Genomic DNA, 26,744 nt, shown 5'->3' with positions numbered 1-26,744 from the left:
TACCCCTGCTATGTATCTTTTCTTTTTTTCTCTTGTAGAATTACTCCTTAGAAAACATACAAATGTATTCTTCAAGTTCTCATAAAGAGCTGAGCGCTATGAATATTTATCAGTGCATCTAGTTTCCAACAAAGAAGACGTGGAGAAATAACCTTCGTAGAAATTATGGCTGGCATAAATTTGAAATAATGCGATTCCTTCAAATAAATATTTGTGATTGATAGTTTAATTTTGAACAGAGACACAAAGAAATATATAATACTTCATACAAAATTATGGCTACTATCATATTAGTGATGGAATGTCTCTGGATTCGTCGTCATGGCCGAGCAAAAAAAAAAAAAAGAAAAAAAAAACCTCAAACATTAAATTACTTTTCCTATCGTGAGCTGCAAAACAACTTTCCAAGAAGTCCGTGTCGACAGTTTTTTTTTTTTCTTCAAAAGCGGTTGATTTGTAAGCAAAATACAAATAAAATTAAATCGCTGCTATTGTAACTCATAAAAAAGTATAAAAGAGCAGAAATGCACTATGTGATATAGCAATCCACAGGTCGTTTAACAATGTTTTAATTAAAGCCTCACATATTAAAACTTTACAACAGGTGATATGAAAAATGTACAACATTTTCTTTTTTTTTTTCCTCCGCAGGGACTTCTGTACAGCTGGCAAAAATACCTCCGATGCCTTTTTCACTTGGCTTTTGGCAGTGCAACAAACTGGCTCTGCTTGTGTTACTGTTTTTTTTTTTTAAAACAATGACGGTATCAAGGAGCAGAGTAAAAATACATCAATCCCCAAACCATCTGCCTTGATCCGGAAATTTGTATTTACCATAAAATATCCCCTTTGTTACACAAAATAAAAACATAATTTAATTGTTAAACATCTGAAGTAAGAACAAATAGATTAAAGAAGAAGTTTTTTTTTGGGGGGGGGGGGTTGGTGGTGGGCGCCAGTTACACACTTTTGGGCAAAATCATCTGGAGGGTCGATTACTGAATAAAGGAGGCTTCGTCTCTCCCCACTCTACAAAACATGTACAGCAGATTACAGCTACAGTTCGAGGATGTGATGACATAAATGATTTATGGCAGTCTCTGTCTCAGTCTGTTCAGTCGTTCATCCAGAGATCTTTTATTTTCAGTTCCCCGTATTCCCTCGTGACATTGTCTGCGTTTGCGACACGGCTGCAATGTGTTCAAATATCACTGGGCGCTCCGACGAGATGATTTGATCAGCCATTTCCTCCACGCCATTGTTGAACAGTCACATCTGTGAGAACGATGGGTGAAAGAGAAAGGTTGGAGTAAAGAAAGTCTCGCTATATACTGGCCAGTGTGGGAACAAAGACTGATGTGTGGGTTTACTGGTTTCCAGCAAGGATCCTGTGAGTCATTCAGTCCAGGCGAGAGCTGATAGAAATCCTTTTCTTGAAAATGCATTCAAAATGTCCTTCTGCTGCGCTGAACCGACCACTCAGGTCTCATAAATAAAGCTTTATTGTTAAATAAAACAGTGAAAGACACACGTCTCTCAACGTGTTGTGTGCCCAGTCAGTTTTAATTGACAACTGAAAGACCTCACAAACAAACAAATAAACAATCACTGGGTGTTCACCCTAACAGGCTTCCGTTGCAGCTACGCCACCGACAGAAATAACCCAGTTAACACGTTAACCCCCTGTACACGCGTGTGCATATCCGTCTATAACAATGGACAAGTTCTTTGTATAACATTCTAATTCTTACACACTTCTTAAGTGCAACTTAGAAAAGCAACGTGGAGTGATGCTTTTATTCTATTCCTGTTCTTTGAGATAGGATTTCCATTTGGCTCAGTAAATGCTGACCTGGGACAGGACCTGGGCATGGGCCTGGATTTGGGAGGGGTGTGGTTGCTGCTGTGGGGCCGACTGGGGGCTGCCGAGCGACGCGGAGCCTCCCACTGAATGTGGTGTACCAGGAGAGTGCTGGGGTGGAGAACACTGGGACTGGTGCTGCTGCTGTTGTTGTTGCTGCTGGAGATGTTGAATCTGCTGCTGATGCAGCTGATGCTGCATCTGCATGTGCTGCAGCTGCATCTGCTGCTGCTGTTGTTGTTGTTGCTGCTGCTGCTGATGCTGCTGATGCTGCTGCTGCTGCTGTTGCTGCTGCTGCTGCTGCTGCTGCTGCTGCATGTGGTGCTGCTGCAGCTGTTGCTGGAGGTGGTGTTGGAAATGCTGATGCTGCATCTGCTGCTGGATTTGCTGGTGATGCATCTGCTGCTGCTGCATCTGATGGTGCTGGAGGTGCTGCTGCATCTGCTGCTGCTGCTGGAGCTGCTGCATGGCATGCTGCTGCACCGGTTGCATGGGAGGGCTCATCTGAGACACCGCTGTGGACTGGGCACCTGCCACCATGCCCCCTCCGGCACCCATCTGGCTGAGCATCTGCGGGGGCATCCCGGAGGACATGTTTGGGTGGGAGACCGTAACCGAGGTCACGATCTGATTGCCTCCTAGTCTCATCTGCAGAGGTTTTGGGGCAATGGCCCGTGGTAGGGCTTGTTGGAGGGCTTGGGCAGCTGCTGACATGGAGGGGTGCTGGTTGAGGGGTGAAGGCAGCACCAGGCCTGGGGACAGACTGGTGGAGGCCAGGGTCTGCTGCACTGAGCGGATAGTCTGGGCCTCAGCTGATTCTGCTGCAGCCTGGAAGGAGAAAAACACCAAAACTTAGATTTTTACCTCTGACGATTAGTTTTTTCGATAGTTTCTTTACCTCAAATTCTTTCAGTTATTTCTGTCATTACAAAAGAGCCCTCAGCAAATTCACAGTTAATACATTAGAAATTCAATTCACTTTTCAGTCAAATTCACACATTTGTCAGGTGAAAAGAAGAAACAGTTTCTCACCTTGGAAACCAGGCTGGCACGGTATGCAGCCAGGGCTTTTAAATATTCTTTCTTTGCAGCTTCTGTTTTGCTTTTGTAAACCTGTGATGACACAAAGGTATGTGTGAATAGACAAATAAAACTTCTCTTCAGTTAGCAATAATTCCAGACCAAAGACAATATAAAGTGTATTATACAGTTCACATACTATACATTTGCGTCCTGCCTAAATCTCGATCTCTGACAACTAACTTTCAGTAAAGATCAAACTTTGTTGTACCTGCTTCTGCTCCTCTCCCAGGCCGTCCCACATGGAGGCCACAATCTTGGACACCTCTCCGAAGGTGGCGTTGGGATTCTGACCCTTAATAGCAGCCTGGGTGTCTCTGAAGAACAGGGCGTAGGCTGACACTGGCTTCTGGGGCTCATTGGGATCCTTCTTCTTCTTCTTCTTTGGAGTCTTGGGCTTCTTTGCAGGATCTATGGGGGCGGGTCGCTTCTCACCAATGACCTGCAACGATTGAGATGAAAAAATTTTAAAAAATGTACTCTACATCCACAGGTCATTTATTAACTGACTGACTTCTAACTTTGCTCACCCTGTTGCCTTCTTCCTGGTCGTCCTCGTTGATGGAGCTGGAGGGAGACGGCGTGGCCGACTTGCTGGCGGGCGGTGACGGGGAAGTGTGGGTGATGTTGGGCCCGGCCATGTTTAGGCTCAACTGTGCGTTGAGTTGGGATTGGTTGATGGTGGTCAGCTGATTCCTTGATAACATCCCGTTGGGGCTGTTCATGCTGATGATGGACTTCATCACCATGGCCGGGTTGGGAGGGTACTGGCGCAGATGGCCTGGTCCGACATTCTGTAAAAGGAATCAACACAAAAGCTTGTTAAGAAAACAGCAATCAAACGTTATATTTCATTGATCCCTTTCCCTCTGTTGTCATGCTTCGCTTCAGACAGGGTTGGACAAGCTGATGATTTTGATCATGACCATTCCTGAACGCATCTACAATCTAGTCTTAGGGCGTATTGTAGAAAACACAATATTTAACGTCCCCTTGCTGCATAAACACACCAATACCTCACACAGCTCTTCCTTAAGCTACGCATTATTCAACGCAAGTCATATACAGCAGCACACATCTTGCATGCACTGGCACGAGTTACGTTGGAAAGATTGGGACGATGTTGGTGAGTGGCAACCAAATACTTGACAACGGCCTGACGAACAGACTTTATGTTGGAAAGAGCGGTTTGCTAAGTGGGAAGACGTTGGCGAGATGTCAACATTTGGTCCATGTCCCAATTTGCAAACACTCCCTATAAACCACATATTTACAAAGTAACTTGTACTAGTGCGGCCTATGTTTGCAAGACATATCAGGATATCCTTAATGCAGTATTTGTTTCAATGGTGCAAAAAGAGAAATTCTAAAAACTGAGAAAGAAGACTGCAGTTTAGATGGTGGACCATGATTGCGACAGCATAAATAATGACATTATTCTTTGCAACATCGTTCGACTCTACCTTGAGGTGCTGCCTGCGTAGACTTGCGCCTCATTCCTCCATCTCAAAGACATCTCTGTATTCACCGAGATACCCTACTGCCCAGTGTACAAAGCTCAAGAGGCTGTATCTCCTTACCAAAGAGGAAATCGGGTCATTGGATTCTGTGGATTGTTATGTGGCAGATCACATGTCACAATGTCCTGGGTCTTAAATGTCTCTATTACAGGCCATGATAAATTATCTTGACACCCGAGAAGCTAAATTTATAAGACTGTAATAGATGGCCACACAGCTCCGTTGATTCATTTCAGAACTCTATTGTATGGAAATCTGTGACACAGCTTTTGACTGCCCGGTCCCTGGAGGGGGAACAGTGGACTCACTTCCCTGCACTGTGGTACATAACTTCAAATGCCACAATAAAAAGACTGAGCAGCAGTTTGCATGCATGCAGCTACATGTCAGTTTAGTTTGAGGCGGCCACAAGCCTGTATGCTTTGGTGTAGCATTACTGTAAGGTTATTACTCTGTGACAGAGGCACCTTTCATAGATCATGTTTGACTGCCAAATAGTGGGAGAGAAAAAAAACACAAAAAAAAACTTCTATATAATCAACTCCATAAATCAACTGGCTGAAGGAATGAAGCTTAAGAGCTTTGGACAGGTCCCCTCCCTCCTGCTATCGAGGGTATAATGCAATAACATTTTCAAAATCTCTTTCACTTTTTTTCCTGGTTGAAACATTTGGTTCTTGAAAGAGTCTCAGAGAGGGTTGCAGGTAACATGTTTGCATTGATTGTGCCGAGGATGAAATTACAAGGACTGCCAGCTCCCCAGAGGTAAGACTGATCAGGGAGCCAGCAGAGCTGACATGGAACAGAGGAGGGGACGTGAGCACAACAGAAAAGGTGATTTGTTCTCCCTGGGCACATCCATCTGGTATTCAGCAGCACAAACCCAATCTCTCCCAACATCAACACATCATAAACCCACACACCTGGCTTTATTGAAAGAACCTTATGAATGCCCGTCTTCAAAAACAATATTGTAACACCATTTCAAACAGAAACATATTGGATCTGCAATCCATTTCTTTCTCATATGCCACGTCTACTGCTTATCATAAATACAATCTGAGCAGTGAGAGCGGATTTATATTTACATGTGCGAGGACGATTCTGCAAAAGGCTTCGGGGAGGGGGGAGAGAAATTGAAGACATATTGATGCGATTCTTTAAATGTGGGAGCTTTTCCCCTTTTTTTTGCAAATAAAAGCTGCAATAAACAAGCCAGTGACCAAACGACTGTGATTTACATATCCGCGGCCCGCCATGTTCTGAGTGCTATTGTCATCTTCATTACTGAGAACACGATGGCTCACAGTTTGCACTCTGCTCACTGCGAACATCAAAGACGCGCACACTGAGCTCATTAGTCGTGGCCATCTGTATAATAACACTTTTGCTCGATCCCAATGATGCCGTTTTGACTTAGTGCAACGGCCCATTCTGCCATTTGTTTGGAATATGGTGATTTCTCTCTAAATAGCCTTTGGATGTTGTGCATTTAAGAAAAAAAAAAATGAAAGAAAAAAGTGCACTGATGACCACAGTTAAACACTCGATCGTATCACATTCAACAGCCTGCTAAATGTCTTATTTTTATGACATATTACAGCCATAACTGGGGCAGAAGCAAATTTGTTTTTCTTTCACTCCGTGTTAACAAAAGAGCGGCTGCGGTTACGTCAGTGAAACGGCGCCATTAGCATGACTGATTTGAATGAAAAAGATAACAGCTAATAACACGCTAGTGAAAGAAATCATCTTAACAGTCGCCTTGATTGTGAGTATGAATCCGGTGCGAGGGTGTTTATTTATGTTCCTCTGCCTTTCGCATTTGCATTTTGATTGCAGCATTGTCAGCAGTCACAGCAGAGATCCGACTAGATATTTTGATAGTCATCGTAAATCTGCAAATAAGTCCTTATCTTGAGTGCACAGTGGCCAGATGTGCCCTCCTCAGGTCTGCGCGTCGAGGTGCCGCCTGTGTTCATACGTCAGACGAGAAGCTGAAATCTACGCCACGATCAATAAAGGGTTTTTTTTTTTATTTTAATGGAAATTCATTTTTTATTATTCCCCATTGTGTTGCTTTTAACATGAGAGCTGAAAGGTGGCAACAACATCGTTCCCTCAACAGTATGCTGCAAACCGGGGGGGGGAAGCTTGTTTTCGACATTAACGTTGGCCTCATCTACACTTACCACAGCAAACACTCCACACAGAGCCACGCAACGCATTCTGAAAACCAGCAGATGAGGGAGGGGAAAAAAAAAAAAAAAAATACTACTGCCAATGTTGTGAAACCCTTTCCACAATAAACGCTGGGCCAATAAACACAGCAGCTGGACTCTAAATGCAACATTATGCATTCGCTATGTGATAAAAATCTCAACACTGATGTCAATGAAAAGCAGGATCCAGTCTGTTCTAAGAGATATTGGAAATCAGAATTTGGGCAGAATGTATGAACAGTGGCACCATGTACTGAGCTGTAACAGGCTGAAAAGAATGTTAACAAGTTCAATTTCCATTCAATCAATGCCAGAGCTCTTGGAAATGTTCCATGGCAGGAGAGGGGTAAAATCATCTATATGGTAATTATAAGGATGAATCCCCCAGTAACTTTCGCCAGCATGAAAGGTCAGTCCTATTAAAGATAGTTTATCAGTGCTCTGCACATATTCCTTTACTCGCCTTCTAAACGGGCACATCATTTTATTTTTTTTCCTCCATTTTCAGCAACCTGCTGAAGTCTGTGCTTAAGCCAAATGAGAAAAATGGAATTTTGAATGCCGGTAAAGGCTATAATAGCACGAAGATAAATTGTTTTTCTTTCCTCTGCCCTGTCTCAGTCAAACACACTTCTCTGTCATTCTCACTCTGTGGTGTGCAAACTCAGTCCATCTATCTCCCCAACCTCTAACCCACACTTAAAAACACCCTCCCCCCCCACGACCCGCTCGGACTGAGAGGCCAGTGGGTTCCCTCCCCTCGGTCCCGCGCAGCCACTGACCCATACCCCCTTTTCCACCGCTCCTCCTGATGCATTATGGGTATTTAAAACCTGTCCAACATGACATCATTTCATTTTGAGAGCTGCCTGAGAAAAGTAAATTACAGAATCAATCATGCAGAAGGTCAAGCTGAGACTTCATTACAAGTATTGCATGCCTGCATGAATATCTTTCATTTCTGACTGACCCAATATGTCACAATAGCTGTCTGTCGAGGGAGAGAGAAAAAAAAAAAAAAGAAACGGAGCGAAAAAAAAAAAAAATCCACTCTCTTAAATTGATGTACAACTCATGTCAGTGCTTCTTGGCTTGGAAGGGAGATAAGAGGGAAGTGTAGAAAAACATGCTTTCTGCTACAGTGCGCACATTTTCCATTTAATTCAGGATATAGAGGTTTTTTGACCAGTCAAAAACTGAGGCTATTATACTCTGTGGCAATCTCCACAACATCAAGGCATATCAATTCATGTGAACAACAAACTACAAATAGCTTTCTCAGCTTCGCTTTCATCTTGCATGATGCATGTGCTTGCAAACACACCGTGCTGTTGTGAGATATTAGCACGTCTTTGCTGCTGTACGGCCGATGGTATGTGAAACAGCTAGATGGTAATGAAAAATATATAATGCATCACCACGTAGGGGTAAATGTGATAGGACAGCAGGGCTCATATCTCCTAAATATTGATTTTAACATCTAATCCAACTAGTTGACTCCTGTCGGCTTCCAATCCAATCACAGAGGACATTTCGGTGCATGCTTACATGTGTCAAGAAAAAAAGCTAAAATGTGGTGAAGGCACCAGGTGTTTTTTGAAATAGAACCCAGAGACCCTCGCTGTGCAGAGGGGAGAAAATCGAGAAGCAATTGTGAATAAAGCAATACTGGCAGCTCTAACTCCAGTACTATTTGGCACTATTGAGATTCAATCACAAATCAGGAGGACACATGCTGGGAGACAAAAATGAGAGTCAGAAGCTTGTTAGGAGAGCAGATTAAATAAATAATGACTTCAGATTCAGGGCTTGCCAGGCACATTGCAGCTGAGAAAAATTTATTTTCTCTTTGTAGAAGCCCAGCGTCTGTGGCCAATTTGCGAGACATACGCTGAACATTACGGGGGAGAGGAATTAGCAGAACACTTGGCGATGTGATGACATGGAAGAAGCTTTTTTTTTAAAAAAAAAAAAAAATAGCCCAGGTATTTTCACTGGCTGGCTTTCTCAGTAAGTTGTGATAGAAGACATGCTTTCACACACACTAAATATTCTCCAGCAGTCAGCTCGAATACAGAAAAGAAAACCAGGACGAGTGTTTGGGAAATATGAGCACGGAGGCTTGATGAAAAATGTAATTGCAGAAGTGCACGGTTTATTTGTTTGCCCCTGCAGCCATAACAAATAACACAGAATGTAATCATGTATATAAGGTTGTCATTCCTTTATCAGTGCGCTGACAAAATGACAAAACACCTCTCTTAGGGCCTCCGTAAATCATTGTCTCTGTATGGAAACACTGCGAACAGTGCCGTTACTTATCTCATTTATAAGTTGCGTTCGTCTAAAAAGCCGCAGATTAATCGAGTTTCTATAGGCACAAGACTTTTGTGGATCAATCCCATTTACAGGAAAAATGAAGGGCCAACCACGAGCCATCCCCAGCCGTACAATGTGCGATGACTGATAAGGAGTGAGTGGTGTGCCGACGACAATGCCACGAGGCAAGGAGCAGAAACCCACATTCTCTCCCTCAGTTTTTTAATAGAGTCTCGGCACAATCAGAGACATGAGCCATGCAAATGGTGTTAAAGAGGAATAATGTTTGAGAATCAAATCTAATCCTCCAGCAAGTCGTGAGAACAGTCAGGAATGTAATTGTGTCAAGGTTCCGTTTCTTCCAGATGTAGAAAGCTTAACTGACCATGAAATGAAAATTCTTTAGGCAAAAGCCTTCTGGGGGCTCACTTACTGTATGCGGGCGGAGATATTTTAAAACCCGCAATTATTTTACATGCCAGGAGCACAGAAGCAGGAAAAAAAAGAGCTGTAAAATTTTATGGCCCCCTTCTCATATGGAATGTAAATAAATATCGATACTATCAGTGATAAGCAGGCGGGGGAGGGGAGGGGAGGGCAGGGGGTCTGAAACACATTTCATTTATTCACTCAGTTATAATGATCTCTTCTTAATGTAATGTGATGTGCAGTACACAAAGCAAAACTCAACATCATCATCATCTCTCACGCTTGTGCCTTTGTCCTTTCCTTTTCTTCTCCCCCTAAATGAATCTTCCATTTTATTTTTTTGTAATAGGTCTGTAAGACAACTAGTCAGCCAGTGACATTTCCATTTTTCCTCCTCAATGCTCCTATGATTGTGGCATTTGGAAAATGCCTTTCCACCCCGAGACAACAATCTAACAATCTATAGCACATAACAGCATCAACATAAAGAGACTGATTACTTTGTGTGCCGTTTGCACCAGAGGAAAAAAAAAAAGGACTGAGCTAAAAATAAATCCGTCCAGTCCTTCCCTCCCTTTAAGGGTAACCTCTCTATGGTACAAAGACAAAGCTGATCCTGAACTTCCAAACAAAGCGCGTGTCTTTTCCTGAAGACCTCGTGTGACATTGGACAGAAGCATGCCTCAGCATTTACAGCACAAAAAAAGAGAGAGAGAGGCTTCTGGAGGCAACATGAATTAAATATGAGCATGTGAAAACTGTGGCACTTTTGGGTCCCATTTTCACCGTCCTTCTGGGGCTGAATACGCTTTGTACTCCAACACCTGTGATCTATTCACATCTGCTCACCTTACAGAGGGGGGGCGGGATCATCCGCACGCCGTGTGATTTAGAAAAGAAAAAAACTCCTCTCAATAAGTAACATAATATCATGACATTTACTCAATGTGATCATATACCTCCTGTGTTGTAAACAAGGCCAGATGCTGGGACAGATGCACTGACAACAGGAGGCCGACAAAAACGGTGAAGGTGACATTACAGGTTCAGTAAAAGGGGCTCATTTAAGGACTGTATGCTTCTGATATCAGAGGTCTCCGGCAGTATATATTTATGGATCATGTCCTTTGGTTTGGATGCACCATCGTAAACCACATCTGGAGCTGCAGCCACAAGTGGCACACACACTGGAGGAGTGCTTCTGTAGGATTAGTGTGTGCTGGCAAATGGATAACAACTCTAGTTGCAGAAAATAAAATGGATTTCTTCGGTTCTTGATTTACTAGAGCTGTATATGCATAGCAGTGCTCACCACAGGTTGGCCGTTGTTGACGGACATCCCTTCCTGGTCCATCATGTTGCGTGAGATGGTAATAGAGGGCAGATCCAGGCTCTGAGGCGGGAATTGAGGGATTAAGGGACCCCTGTGTGGGACTGGAGGCTCTGGCATGACTGGATAAGGTGAATCCACTTCCGACAGACCCATACCGGACTCCGTCTCAGGTGGAGGTGTAATGGGAGGAATCTCAAACTCCTCGTCTCCCAAGCTGGGAGTATGAAAAGTCTGCGAAAGGAGGAGAAAAAGGAAGAAGTCATGAAATCCGGGCAACACAAAACAGCCGGCGAGCGTTCGCTGAGGTTAGCCTTATCTCACACGCCGGAAGGAAACCTTCAGGGATTAAATCAGACAACTTTGTTTAAGAGAGGGAGTGTTTTTTTTTTTTTTTAGTGGAGTGGTAATACACTTGTCTGTAAGTGCACTAAGATGTAACATTTCCTAAACCTATTAAAGTCCACTTTGAGGAAAAAAAATAAGGGAAAAGGCGAGTGCAGAAGAAGAAGAAGAAGAAGAAGAAGAAGAAGACGTCAAAAGCAAAAATATCAAGCAGCAATCACGGGAGAGAGAGAGGATACATGATAAAAGCCCTTAATCTTGAGGATGGAAGATGTTGGGTTGAAGTGCAGTGAAAATACACGTCACAGGGAGATGGGTTTAAAGAACATTTTCAAAGATTATTACGCTTGGCCAGAAGTGTTTCTTTTTGTTCCCCTTGCCTGCACCCTTAAATCTGCTCATCAAACAGCCTAATCCTTCTGCCTTTCGAATTAAAGCTTTTGGTCACACTTAATTTGCTTATGCGCCTTCTTGGAGATGGGACTGTTCACCTACTTGGGTCTTGTTTTCATCTGCACATTGCATTAAAGCTACCCTCTGGAAAGCCAATATATTCATATGCTCACAATGACCACGCCGCGGGTCCGCAAACATGCGGCTGAACACAGGGCCGAAACAGCGTGCTATCCGAGGCGCCGGGCTCGGCTGCTGCTGCGGCTGCTAAGTTACCGAAAAAAACCTCTTCAAAGGCACGGGTCTCCTGCTAAAAGTGACACGATTTTAACTGCTAGCACTTGGCATACTGCTTGAAAGCATAGCAGCATGAAGCTACAATCAGGTTAAACTCTCAGCATTATTGGGTTTGTTGAACAGCATGAGAAATGAAACCAAAAAAAAGGAAAAAAAAATGTTTTAAAAATGGAGCCAGCTCTCCTCAAGTGGAAACACAAAAAGTTAAGAGCTTCAGCTTGATGTCAGACACTAACTGTCTCGGCCTTGGGTCACTTTTAAAGTTTGAAACCTGGCTCGAGTGACCTCATCAACTAGTCGAGACTTCTTACAATCCTGACAACCTGAAAATAATTGGCTTGGAGGGAGTAAAAAAGGCATTTATAGCAATTGGAAGAGGCACCGATGAGTCTCCTGCAGGCTGATTTTTCACCTTTTCACACACCTGTGTTTCATTTTCAACAGGATTGTGAGTCCTGGAGATGATCATGCCGCACTTTTGTCAGATAAACCCGTCTCCTTTGAAAGGGGAGCTGGTTTTTATCACCCTCTCTGTCTGATCACACTTAACAAACATGACAGCATTAGAGCTTTTCGTTTTATGTGAAGCATCGTCTCACAGAGGTTGGAAGTTCTGTGTTTCAGGTCAAAACTCTGTAAAACTCTTTGACTTCTGCGTATCCGTGTGGACATGTAAAACAGAGGAATAGGGGAAAGATGATGCCCATTCATGCTTTGCATAATGACCATGAGCACCTGAAACAACAACAATTGCCAACTTCCGACTAATTTCAGTTCGGTTAGCGCTGCTAGGCCTCGTGCCAGAAACCTTTCTCTTTGTTCTGCCTTTTATGACACTGATCGACTCGCCTTCTTACTAGAGTTGATTCGGAGTATCGAAAGAAGTCTGCTCATTCAATACCTAATTTCAATATCCAAGAAATGATTCTCATCAGCGTCAGTAAGCCGATGATGATGATCGTCTGTCTTGCAGCATGCAGGAAAAAAAAAAAAGACGAGGTTGAAAAAAGTAACTGGTATCAAGTCAAGGTATCGGTACTGGTATCAAAAATGATACCCAGCCATACAGAAAGGTGTTACATCACTACGGATAAATGATTAGTTAGCTACTATTGTTTGTGTTTTGAAGGTGTTGCTGCCGAAGGAGAATAAGCTCAGGATGTTCTTCTCTGGCGTTTGATGCATTGCTGATGTAGACTGTACCACCCACCACTGGCCTGGCCGGCACGTTGAGTGTCTGAAATTGTTTTTGTATTCTAAAAGTGTACCTACGTCGTTGTTTTTGTTCAATGAAGGACGAAAATATCCACTCAAAAATATATCTGCGTCAGGGTAAGAGTTGCACAGCTGCCAGCAGAGCTAACCTCTAGTCAACGGCAAAGCTAACCAGGCATGTCTTCCCTGTCTTTGTCTTTGTGTCTCCGGTAGAGGATAGAATAACAGAAGGGAGACAACGGAGAGAATATGCCAACACAGCCCCTTGATTAGGGAGTATTAATGTTCCCCGTGCTTGCTTTAGCACACAGACACTTGAAACTAATTCATTGCCTACTCAGGGCAGCTGTCTTGACAAGCACTGATGAATTCCAGTGGCAGAGGAAGCTAATAGAGTTTTCATCTCCCCCTTTTCTTTTCTCTCTTCCTGCTTCCTACCAATGTTTCACTTTTCAGTGCTTGTTTCACAGCTAGAGAATCAGTTCTCCTTTCACAAGGAGCTAAGGTCATATTCATCACAGCCCCGGCCTCTGGCTCGCAGAGTGCCGAATAAATCACCGGCACCTTCAGTAGAAGCCATTTACTCCGAGTCCTCTGCTGTCATATCATGCTTCAGTCCACTCAAAAAAACCTCTGGAACTGAGTTCACAAGAAGGCCTGTTCGGCAGCATGTGACACCAGTGTGCACAAAAAAAAAAAAAAAAAAAGCAAAACGAAACCGTCGTGAGTCACGGACAGAACGTTCCGGCAGCATGTGGGAAAGATCGAGGACTGTTCTTCATCACGGCCTTCATTCATCTTGTTCTCCCGTGGAACAGGGTCAACCTCCGCGCCAGCCTTGAGATCTACGGTCTCATCTGTATCATATCATGTGCTGTCTGAAAAACAGTGGCACACTATCATAATCTCTCTGAGGGGAAAAAAAGTATCAGTGCTGTCATGCTCTCGCCTTGTCCGGTACAGTCAGATCCACTGCAGGCCGTGTTACTCTGGCCACATTTATCCACATAAGCCCCTTGCAGGAATGCTTTGGAGGAAGGAAACGTATCACTTGCATTCTCCTGCTCTTGCTCTACCATGGGCACTATTTGCTGATGTAAGTAGGTTTCCTGTAGTGTTACACTGTGTAAGGTAAACCAGGGCAGAACTATATAGGCCAACTTGGCACCTATAGGCTGGCGCGTTGTGGCCTGGATTACAGAGCCAACCCAGAGATGTGAGATGTCAAAGAAGAGGGTTGGCTGAGGTGAGCTCCACTTTTGTGGGAGTGCTGCACAAGCATGACTTTGACCTTTAAGCAAAACACAGACATGTACTTGGACGAGAGGAATGCTAGTGTTTAGTGTCTGATAAACAGAGTGGAAGCAGAGGATAGGAAGAGAAAGAAATGACTGTGGGGGAGGGATGACGGGACGAGATCAGTATCAAAGATTGTGCTTGTGTGCATTGCCTCTCTTTGTTAATGATGATACGAATTAACATCTGCACCACGGGCACTGATAATGGAGACATGGCAGTTGTGTCTCATTTGTGGGGTATGGAAGATGTCAGCTGTCGGCCAAGAAAAGGGCCTTCTCCCCGGGGAGGAGGTGCCAGATTTTACTGGAACCCACAGAGTGTTACAGTGTTGCACACTGTCTAGTGTCATTTCACATAAAGCCAGTCTAATTCTGCACCAGGAGCAGCTTAGGGGGCTCTGATCGGAGATTAAGAGATGCACAATCCACTTTCTTTGCATCACCAGCCTGATTATCCATTTAAATTGTTCTGAACGGCTCAGCAGAGCCAAGTGCCAAGCCAGATGCTGGCTTGGGATGTGCAGGCATGTTACATGTTAAAAGGGCGGGCAACAGAGAGAAGGGGGGAGAGCAGAGTGTGTGTGTGTGTGTGTGTGTGTGTGTGTGTGTGTGTGTGTGTGTGTGTATGTCTTTTCCATTGGCAGCCACAGGGTCCAGTGGTACGAGGGCAGAGCCAGGGCTTGTAACAGAGAGGCCTGATGCACCCGGCATGAGCATCCTGAGCCGCTGCGTGGGAAATCTCCATGTCTTAGTGCCTATTAGAGGTGGTAAACCTGGACAAAACTGCACTGTGCTGCCAATGTTTCTTACTTGTATTCAGCCCGAGAACAATGTCTGAAGTCCAGCCACTATGTCGGCATACAAATATATCACTTACTCATTTACAATAATCCAAATTATCTGATTATGCACCACGGTACAGTGAGCACAGCAGTGCTTTGAGTTAACTTCACAATGCTAATCTGCTCACAACAACGATGCTAACTTGTAATGTTCAGCAGGAATAATGTTCATTGTCATCGCCATGTTAGTTAGCATTGTTAGCATGCTAACATTTGAAAATTTGCACAAAATACAAAGTAAGGCTAAGGCTCAGGAAAGTTTTGTCAGCCTCGTAGTTCTTTAGTCATAAAGAAAAGTACTCAGTAAGTTAAATGCCGACTTGGTGGTGTGGCTGGATGAAAAGTCACAGAGTTCATCAAAGTGATTATTATACGTCAGTTAATTGTGTCGCAGCTGGGAATGTCTGTATAATCCTTCCAATAACATTTCGTTTTGAAATCACAAATGAGATCAGGGAATCACGAAAGAAAAAACTAGAATGTCACCCTCATTGTGGTTCCAGGGGAAAAGTCAGGGGGATCAAAAAAGTCCTTGGTCTTCATGTTCTGGGGAACAAAAACATCTATACAAAAAGTGTTTCAGTGAATTGTCCCTTTTTCTTTCCCGGTGTTTTATCACTGTGCTGTTCTTTAAACATCAGGACAAAGAGCAAGCAAAAGCTTTTCAGGCAATATTCCCAGTCCTTCAATAAACGTAGTAATGCAATTCACAGATGCAATAACCAAGACTTGTTAAAGGCAGCAGCATGCAATTACTGCATATAATAGGCCTCAGAATCAATAGAGGCAGGATTGAGGATCCAGTTTCAAATATCTAGACAGGCAGAGTGCAGCTACTCAAATGACAACATCAACCATGGCACCCCTAATCAACATTATTTCAAATTTGGATCATTTGTAGTCCATTTCTACATATTTATAGTTCATTACGCGTCCCTAATTTAATTGGGAAAGTAAAGTGATACATCTGAGTGGAACACAATCTCAGAGTACAGTATCCTTTTCCCTGAGGGAAGCAGTCAAGCTTTCCCTGCTAGGATGTACGCTTTACCAGGCACACCAAGGTCATCTTATCTCATCCTCTAAGTGCATAAGGTAAATGATACATCGGCCATCTAAACAGCAAACACAGGTCTGCTGGTCTAATGTAGGAGCAATCTGCCTCGTGCACAGGATGTTCCATGCGCAATTTTTTTTTAATAAACAGTATGTCTTGTGCAGACAGATAGTAGCTGGATGTAAACAGGTTTATATTGGGCTTTAAAGCATGGTGGTAATGTTTATAGTGCAGAAACAGTGACTTGCCTGACAACAAGTGTCTCCGCACACTGTAATACCGCAGTAAAAGTAGAGTAAAAGTTGAATCTTCTTATTTTAAAAGACAGAAATAACACATTGTTTTTGTATATTTTGCAGTGAGAGAATGACTTAGCCTGGTGGTGCTAGTGGCTAATGCTAATGCTAGCAAAGTTAAGATGAAGAATCATTCAATGATTCTACTCTTCTTACTGTTGCTTACTATATTTAGCTCATGCAGTAAAACAGAAAAGACACTTTCTGATATCCCTGCCGATCAGGACTCAGAACTCCTAACTAACTGCAAAACAGACAGAAAGTTAGCTAAAATGATGGCAATGCCTACAAAAGCTTTAAATCAATCAATCAATCAATCAATTTCTTCATTTAAAACACAACAGGTGTTTGGAAGAAAAACTGTCTTTTGTCGTTCAAGCTTTCAAATTTCATCTTGCTGAAGCTAAGTGCAGATGCTAACTTACACAGCCCTACTGTCTTAGGAACAACATGGAAGTCACAATTCTACTGGGAGAAACAAACAAATGTGTTACAGTAAGTGATTTGTTTCTTAGGGAGATACATTTTGAAGTTTGTTAAAATAGAAAAACACTCAGAGAATTCATTTCTGTCACGCTAGCTTATAGCTTTGCTAACAACTGAAGCTTTCTACACAAAAACAGACATTTTGTTCATTATTTTAAATAAGAACTCAAAGTTCATGATAATCGTCAGATTCCTAGTTTGAGAACCACGTGTAGCTAAAAAGAAAAGTACAAGTGAGTCTTCATAAAATACATTAAAGGCGTATATTTTATTGCAGTAACCGCCTGGTTTGATTTGAAAACAATAGCTAACCACATGTGGCAGCATAAATTTAGCCTTGCTGTCAAAGTTAGCTGTACATAAGGGAGACTTCCTTTCCCACTGTGCCCTCAGCCCAAGCCAGACACATTAAGTAGATTAATATAGCATTACAGCAGAGATAGTGTGAGACCTCACCACTCAATGTGGAAGTCACATTAATCTTCCTTTAGCTCAGGTTGCAACAAACAATACTTTAGACACTCCATCGCTTGAAAGGAGAAAAAAGAAAAATCTATACTGAAGACTTCTTCCCTCTCTCCTAAGCACAATACCATCTGTGCCCTAACACTGGAAACAGTTGTTCCTTTTGATAAAATGCAAATGAGCAGCGCTGTTTCTTTTTCCTTTTTCTCTCAAGGAGCTACCCCCAGCCCATCCCCCCGCCTCCCCATCCCCTGACTGCCACAGTGGGCCCTCACAGCTGGGGGGCTGAAGGCTCTCCAAGCAGCTTGTGTCGGCGTGGTCCCCTGCTGCAGAGAGGCCCCCAGCACCCGGTGGATACAGAGGATGCGCCCACTCAGCGTCAATGTAGAGGAAAATTAAACTTCTTCCGTAACACTCTGTGAAGCCACTTTATGAACATGAGGTCACACACCGCCTGAGCGTCAATGTCACCGTCGCATCCCGACGGCCCCGAAGTGACACAAAACGACAACCGTGAGGTCAACGATGACATCTATCGCAGTACTGCAGCGCCAGTGTAAATGTTGCTTTGTTGTGGGTTTTTGAAGCCAGATCAACCCCCCCCACCCCCCCGCTAAACTGGATGAGATTGGCCGGTTTGAACCACAGAGGATGACGGGTATTTTTGGTGCACTTGTCTCTAATGACAGGGCAGCGGAGTGGGTGGAGGGGGAATAGAGCGGGTAAATTTAGCACACTGTTAGGACTACTATGGCTCAGAGTCGGTTATATACCCTCAGAGAAACAACTATTCCCTTTCTCCCCCTTTTAATGTGATTGTACAGTGTGCAGAGTTATTCCAGCAGCACCACTGACTCAAATTGCTGATGACATCTCACTTTTTTTTTTTTTGGAAGCGCCGGCAGATAGAGTGGCACCGAAAGTGACAGAACTATAGGATCTCTTTGAGCTCCTTCATTATATCTCGGAAAAGAAGAAGAAAACAGGTGTTTATATCCTCAGCTATCTGGGATACCGCTTCATCGTACAGAGCGCAGTCAAGGCAGTCAGATCGCATCAGCGTCAGCGCTCAGAAGTTACTATACGGCAATATAGGCTGAGCCCGGCTCGTCTCTCTGCGAGATTATTGTCTTGTGCGGGTCTCAAGACAAGGCGGCATTCCAGGCAACAATAATAATAATAATAATAATGTTGCATATGACAAAGATGGAGGAACTGAAATAGGAATTAATCATTCTGGATGTTTCAGGGGATTTTTTTTGTTTTTTTCAGTGTGAAATGTAGAGCTTGTGTTTTTATTGGCTGTTACTGTTTCCAGCTGTCCACCCACATTTCCTTAAATCATGAAGACACCTGTGAGAGGGCTCAGCCGAAATACAAATACACCGAGGTGTTACTAGTAATGGAAGGTAACTAAGTACATTTACCCAAGTACTGTACTTAATTACAACTTTTAAGGGACTTGTACTTGATTAGACTTGACTCTTTACATTTGAAGGCAAACATTGTACTTTTTACTCCACTGTCTTTATTTGATAACTGTAGTTGCACATTATTTTTGCAGACCGAAAGCTGCATCAGAGCCAAAGCAGCACATTATCTACCAAACACTGATTCTGATAATCAGAATAAAGCTGAACGTGAGAATCGATGATCAGCCAGGTTCAATAATGAGAACGCTGACAAAGCCGACGCTGAGTCAACACCAAGTACACAGTTTACATACAAGAACTATTTGTATGGGAGACTTTCACTCTAACAAAAGTAAAACATCGACGCAACATCTTTACACAAGTATGACTTTATACAAAACTTGGTGTTGCCAATTAAGAAGACGAGTACAGCAGATCTTCTCTGCATTTGTATCAGAGTATGTTTGCATTAAGTTGAATTTCCATTTGCGCAAGAGGGAATTTTAATATGTAAAAAAGTAGTAAAGCATACTCACATCACCAGCAGCGAGCAGGGCACCGTTGGCCTCCGCCATGTTCATGTAGTTGTTGTTATTCTGGAACTGCAAATGAAGACAGACAGAAAAAAAAAAGAAAACACAATGAGTCAACCGGTGTCCAGATAATATCCAACTCCAGCTCCCTCCTTCCTCTTTCATAACGGACACCTGTCACTCACACAGATGAGTCACACTCCTGCGTGCTCACTGTTTACACACTGAGTTAACCCCCTTTTTTCTTCTGCCACCCTGCCATTATTTTGCGACATGACGAGAGGCATGTGAGAGGCCCCGGCCGGTTCAAAAACCCCGGGGTAATGAGAATCTGGTCCGGCTATTCAGCTCTTATGGGATGGCAATTAAGGATATGTTTGCATCACAAAAGCCAAGTATCAAGATGCGGTGGCAGGTTATTAACTTCAAATAATCTAAGGGAGAGGGAGTGATACTGAGGGGAAATAAGGAGGTGGAGGAGTGTTTTTAATATAGATGGAGTGCGTTTTTTGGTTGATGAGGGCTTTTTTTTTTTTTTTACAGTTTATTTCACCAAGAGGAATCTGATCATGGCATCTTTTGGATCCATTGTGTTGCACCGATAAAAGTGTACTCTACGCCGAGCTGATACCAGCGGTAATAAGCAGTGATGAAGTGCACGCTGTAAAGACACATGAGTGTTTACAGACAGCTGATAAGCCATTAAAACCCTGTACTTTGGGAAGAAATAACATGTTTTCACAACACAACCCCGCCTCCCTCTCCACCCGCCACACAACCCACACATAGCCTGCTGGCAAAATGGCAGCCACTTCCCTTTCTTTGGAGACACAACCATGCTGACAGGTAGGAACAATGGGACATAGAATGAAGAATTATGGGCTAGCAGCTGGGCCCAGGAGCACAATGCACCTCTCTGTGAGTGAGGAGTGCAAAAAAAAAAAAAAAAAAAAAAACCCAGCCTACACGGCACGGAGGAGAAAGAATCACAGCGCGGTTCGCGTCTTCACGAGGTTCCACTGAGAACACATTTTCAACAAAGCTCCGCAGTAATCTCTTTTGTGTGTTTATTACAAAGTCACTCTCTTAAAACATTATGAGAGACGAAGAAGTCCAATAGCGAGAGAGAGAGAGAGAGAGGGAGACAGAGAGAGAGAAAAAATGGCTTCTTATCTGAGCAGAAAGCCAAACAATAGTGGAAACAAATTAAGATCAGAGCGAACTGAGAAGTGCATTAATATATTTTCTAGCCTTTTGTGTTTTTTTTCTCCCCCCTTCTCCTTTTCTTCTGAGTGGTTAGTATGCGAATGTAATTACCGAAAGAACTGCTGCTAATCAACTGCGAATGGGATCCATTAATTAGTCTATGCCCTGGAGAGAGAGCGGGGAATCAGCTGCAATGTTAACAGTGTTACGCACCAACGAGAAGGAGAGCCACAAGCCCTGCTGGCAGTTGCCGAAGCAGGTGGTTCTGTTCTAGTCTGGGCCTCCGGTGCCGTCTTACCTGGAGCTGCCCCACTAAACTACATCTGACTGGAGCGCCGGGGGTTTGCATGTTTGCACAAATGCACATACAGACGTACAAAAGACAAGTGCACACACACTTCAAGTGAGGAACATCTGTCGATAGCGAGCGCCCCTTCATTTCCCAGCTGTGTGTAACTTTGAGACATGACATGGCTGGGTTACATCAGCCACTCGGCTGGTAATTAACCTTATGCTGGGCTTATCTAGGAAGTGTTACTCCGTCCCCCTTCTTCTTTTAGATAACAAATTGAAGTCTCTGAGATATCCTTCTCTATCCAAGCACTAGAACATTGTTCTGATTGTGGGTGGAGATACGGCTCTGTATTTCTTTTTTTTTTTTTTTTCTATCCATGTATCTCTGGATGGGTTTTAAAGAGTGAACACACAATTGCTCTTCGTTGTAAACACTTTGCCGAGACTCCCGCAGGAATACAGACAGGTCTGAAATCTTTATGCTACTTTTAATATAGATGCTTGTACACTCCCCTGCCTGTTGAGGAAAACAAGCTGAGAAATGTTTCTTTAAGCTGAGCGTCTTTGACTCCGCTTCCGTTTAAACTTCTCGGTGGTGCTGTTAGTCGCGCATTTTCGACTCGATTGCACGCCACGTTGCATACGACTGATTTATGCGGATGACAACTTCACTTAGCGTGTAAATCCTTACAAACCAGGAAGTATAAGCAAACACCGCACAGAGGCATCATTGAATTAAAGAGTGTAAAGAACAGACATTAGCTTCATTAGTGAAAACAAAATCAAGTTCAGTCCGACTGCTAATTAGTGGTGTGAAACTCCCTTGGCTCCGTCCCTGTGAGTCATCTTTCATTGTGCTTCCAGGGCCCTTTAAGAGCAGCTCCACATCTCCTCAGAGAACTGTGACTAACATCCCAAGAAACATCCCCAGCCACTGGTATCAATCTCCACCATTAAAGGCCGTACCATGTGGTGGCACAGCCTCAGTGGACGGCCAGAGCAGTGAGTGGAGATTATTATTGTTATTCCCAATTCATTTTTTTTTTTCTCCTTTTTGGGGTGCGGGTGGGGGCATCCGGCGCTCATGTTCGCGGCAGTGCCGATTGAGTCAAGTGCCAGATGAAATTAAGTGTGATTGGAGGGACCACGCTGCTGACGGTAAGGGATCGCGCTAAAATGGGTCAGCGCAGACAATGAAGGCTCTGTAATTAAAATGATGTGACGAGCTAGTCAAAAGCTGGGGCGGCCGTGTGAGAGGCTGAACCGCCGCATGTTTTGCACGGAGAGGCAATTTGAAATCACAAATGGAAATCCGTGGAGTTAAACCACCAGATTTGAGCTAAATAAATGTTCCTGAAACACGTCAACCGGGCCTGAAATTTCTACAGCAACAGCTCAAGCAATGAAGTTAGACGCTTTCAAGAAACTGACATCTAACTTCTTCACATTTCCAAAAAGCAGCCATGTACTTCTAGGGACCCGGAGGGAAGCCATAGAAAAGAGTGATTTAAAATAGCTGTGGGTAGGAGGCTTTTATTAACAGAGTGGATTCATGGTTAAAGGTGCTCTGTAATATGAGTCGCTCTAAGAGCCAGACATGGCTACATGGCAGAGCAAACACTGGGCACTCAGTGTTTTTATTTCTCCTTCTGCACCAGCAGCACATTTCTTCAATAACTGTTTAACAGGAGAGAATTAAGAGCTTACATGGACCCTGATCCCAACGTGAAAAGACTCCACTGTCTGCATGATTGCAGGCAGACTGGAAACCAAGCAGCCTCACAGTGAATGGGATGAATATGAATTTCTAAGGTTTTTTTTTTTTTCTGTAAAATGCACAGTGCTGCCTTTTGTTTATAATATTCATGGATTCTTTGGGCCCATTGTGCAAGCATCAGTAACTCATTATCAGACCAAACAGTCACAATCAGATCAACAAGAAACAAGAAGATCAGCATACACACTGCAACGCCAGAGTTATTTTTGGTGTTTTTTCCCCTCCTTTCAAATCCCAGTGCAGGAATATTTGTATGAGAGAGTGTCCGGTGGGAAATAAGGTGTTTTACAGCTATTATAGCAAACAAAATTATTTCAACCTCAGGGCGAATGCAATATTGCACCAACATGACCCCATCTCATCCCCCTCCACATATGATGGAGTAACCACACAGATCCTATCAGTAAACATGAACTGGACGACCAAGATCCACAGAAAAAACACGCCTGAAGAGCCTCTGATAGCACAGCTGCCATCTCTGCATGCATACAAATGCAAAGTAAACATGTGGCTATAGCTTCCCCGGAATACTGCTTTGTCAACGGTGATTAAATGATTAAGAGTGACGGGGCAAGATGGGAGATGACAGAGCCTTTCGTCATGAAAAAAGAAAAGTGCAGAATGCAAAATTGGATTTGCATGGTTAAAAAGAAAAAAAGCAGACTGTTCCTCAGTTTTAAAGCCCGATCAAAAAGTCACAATATCTGTGCTGTCTGTCAGCAGGTAACCCAATTGGGCACATTCTTTCTCCCCTCTGCAAACCACCAAACTAATTCAATCAAGAGCCCGGGTCTTTCCAGAAACATATCAACTGCTGACAAGCGATTTTACAGTTCAGCTTGAGCTCAGTAATCACAGCCTAGCATGTGTTCTCTGGAACATGACACTTGTGCTAATATGTTCTCCAGTGGTCTCCATAAAAGACAGCAAAAAAAACAAAACACCAGAGTAAAACAGCTCAACCTCCAATTCGGAGAGAAACAAGCCGTAATTTGCCATCTATTATTTTATGCAATTTCCTTTTTGCCAGCTCGAGCCTCTCGTTCTGTGAAAAGGGGGAGTTTGGAAAACTCACAAAAGTGCAGCACTGTTTCCTTTCCTGTAGCATCTGGATGAAAGTTATCTTTCTGATTCTCGAGGTCCTCGCTCACCAAAACACGGGCTCATTTACAACCCAATTCAGCACAAACACGCCGCAGCTGCCACTCTGGTTATCACAAGTCCTATTCACGCCCAGCAGGCCGCCGTGCAACCAGCGCCGGGCTGACATATATGGATATATTTCCTCCTATGTGTGCAGCAGTCAATTTGTAAAGCGACTCCACAACACAGCATGTCCACACAGTCGGCTCGCAACCTGTGTTCTGATCTGCAGGCCGAATCGATTGGTAATTCAGTTTAAAGCTAAAATCATTACTCCCCCAGCCCAGCACTGTCTTCCACCATTAGTACTGCTAGTCCTCAACTGCATAAGGTGGAATCGAGGGGAAGTTCATTGTAAGCATCTCACTCTTCCACCGCCTCGCAGCGGGAATAATATTGCAGCAGTGCAGAGGGTCCGGCGTGAGAAAAAGTCGAGGTCTTATCTGGGATCTGAATCAAGCTGATGACAGTTTTGTTCAGGCTGTGCGCTGATTATCTGGTCTTTCGCACCACGCTGACCACTGTGGCCCGCACTATGTGTTAGCACAGCTTGCTTCGGTAAACAAAGACCTGGAGGAAGAGTTTGAACTCTTGTGGAGTGAGGTTTTACAAGAACGATGGGAGGAATCAACCACCTCTCTCTTGAGTTTCGTCAAAGTCGGGGTTTGAAATTTGGACGTGTCACAAGCGAAAGATGTCATCGCAGAGGTCTCTTAAAATGTACAAGCAAAAAATTCTGTCACAGGCTATGAAATCAAGTTTGCACATCCAACCAAAATGCTTAAAGCTTAACTATCAAAATTACGGGGGGAAAAAAAAAACTTTAAGCGATTTCACAGCTTGGCAAATATGTATTATGTGTTTTCAAGCTTCCCCGTCATTACGGCGGCGTTGAAAGACAGTAAAAGGCGAGCTGCAGTCGGCGTGTTCAGCATATTCCTCGGGGCTACGTTTATATGCAGCACAGATGCGGTGCACAAGAGTGATAACATGGAGACACAAACAAGACCGGAGTGAAAACAGCAATATCGCTGCATTTCTTTTAAAAGTATTTGAGCATGAGATTAGTTGAGTTTACCGCGTTAGTACATTATTTCAGGCAGGAAAGGCTGTCATTCACAGAAAATGAAGTATGCACACACACACACACACACACACACACACACACACTGAGTTGTCAGAATTTACCACAGTGTAGTTATATGTGACTCTGGCTTTTGCATTGAGTGAGTAAGAACACAACACAAAGTCATTCTGGGATATTCAGCTATGTGTAGAAATGTAATAATGAGTCTACTGAAAACCAGAATAACAGCTATGCTAACAGCTAAGAGTCCGTGCAGCAGTGCCTTGAGCTAAATGCTAACATGCTAATCATGGCTAGAATACCTGCTTAGCTTGGGAAATCCATCCAATAGGAGTGGGAATTGAGTCTTTTTTAGTGGTGGACTGACCGACCAGCTGAGGCTGCTGTTGAGACTGAGAAACTTTTCATTTTGGATCGCACCTTCACTAATTATCTAACGATCATGATTAAAAAAAAAAAAAAGGTTTTCGGTCACCAGGCTTCATGTTGAGTAAGCACAGTAACAACATAGTAACACATTACCACCATAAATTTTGCAGCACAAGCCACATCCAGCCCCAACGCTGCACAATGGAACTAAAATACACCGAGGCTCACCGTAGCTATGTTTTTCTCTCTGAGGCCTTTACACTTGCAAATGCTGCCAACACAAAGATGGTCTCAGCGTTTGTCATAATGGACCCGTATGCCTGAGCCCTGAAGTCTAAATACTATGCGGGTCAACATCCAACATCCCGTTTTTTTTTTTTTTTTCTTCCTTTCCGTCGAGTCCGCTCTGTACTCTCGAGAGCAAATCCTAAAAGAAAGCGAGAGCTAAATGGGGTTCCATCTTTGATCTGGCGGGGTGCAAAGCCACTGGCCCACAGCCACAAAGGAGCTTAGGCGATGGAGAGGGCCTCAGAAACATGGTGTAGCTTTCTCACAATGGCCGCTGTTGCGTGGACACGCAGCTCTTGAGGAAGCAACATGAGAAAGGCTTGGCTTGGCGGTGTTGTCTTTGCTTTTACCGCTAAGCCACGTCTCAAGGCTGTTTACTCTCGGCAGCTTTGAAGCAACTCCAACTCAAGATGGTATCAGAGGTGTGGATTTTAACCGAGCTCACAGGGCCCTGCTCCGCCGTTCTTTCTCTACCGAGCGAGAGGTTGCAGTGGGGTTGAGGAAGCTAATAACCAAAAATGACACAGTTAAATGTCATACAGGAGAATAACAGCTCTCTGCCACTGGAAATTGGTTTGTTTTTTGGCGGCGCTAATGGTGCTGCTCCTCCTGGTTTCGCAGGATGCGCTGTGAGCTCTGGTACTTGGATTCACATAAAGCTCCATTGAAAGCTTCTGGGAGTTGAGTCCTCTCTTATTGCTCTAGCAGCACAGGCGCATTTTTCTATTCCCCGCGCACCGTTACTGGCTAATACACTCATTATAACCGGCTTTGGGAATGTGCACAGTCAAGAGCTTTTTAGTGATGGGCTCGACACAATTCTCTGTTCCTCGTGTAGTGATGGCAGAAAACGGGGGGGAGATGTTTTTGTTTCGTGCCCGGATGAAAACGGGGGAAGATAACACGCGTTTGAAAAAAAAAAGGGCTACAAATGCATGATAAATCATCCTTTTGGACCCACTTTTGATATCTGATACTTATAAACATAAACTGTGTGAAAAATGGTGAATAGATAACATGAAACTCATCAAAACTCCTCAAAAAACCCTTAAAAAACAGTCAAATTAATTGTATTTCCTCGTCTTTTTCCAGTCCAGTTACAGATTTTAAACCTCCGTGTGTGTACTGTGACAATACTTTCCAAGTCTGAGTGTGTAACCTGTGTCTTTTCTGTTATTCC

At 43.6% G+C, this 26,744-nt stretch overlaps 1 protein-coding gene across 3 annotated transcripts in view; it reads right to left on the bottom strand.

The window, feature by feature from the left end:
• Positions 1-552: 552 nt before the first annotated feature.
• The window catches only part of tox3 (TOX high mobility group box family member 3), a 167,723-nt gene continuing 141,531 nt past the window's right edge, over positions 553-26,744 (bottom strand). For all 3 annotated transcript variants that reach the window (XM_037096023.1, XM_037096022.1, XM_037096021.1), the window contains 6 exons: positions 19,404-19,469; positions 10,744-10,995; positions 3,472-3,735; positions 3,153-3,383; positions 2,894-2,974; positions 553-2,689 (listed from right to left, as the gene is read on the bottom strand). In XM_037096023.1, the coding sequence (XP_036951918.1) occupies positions 1,838-2,689; positions 2,894-2,974; positions 3,153-3,383; positions 3,472-3,735; positions 10,744-10,995; positions 19,404-19,448 (1,725 nt within the window). In that variant the 5' untranslated portion in view covers positions 19,449-19,469 and the 3' untranslated portion in view covers positions 553-1,837. The remainder of the gene's footprint in view (positions 2,690-2,893; positions 2,975-3,152; positions 3,384-3,471; positions 3,736-10,743; positions 10,996-19,403; positions 19,470-26,744) is intronic.

Source organism: Acanthopagrus latus, chromosome 4, assembly GCF_904848185.1.
Source record: "Acanthopagrus latus isolate v.2019 chromosome 4, fAcaLat1.1, whole genome shotgun sequence".
NCBI lineage: Eukaryota > Metazoa > Chordata > Actinopteri > Spariformes > Sparidae > Acanthopagrus > Acanthopagrus latus.
Note: the sequence above shows the minus strand (reverse complement) of the source record. Positions and strands in the feature narration are given on the sequence as shown.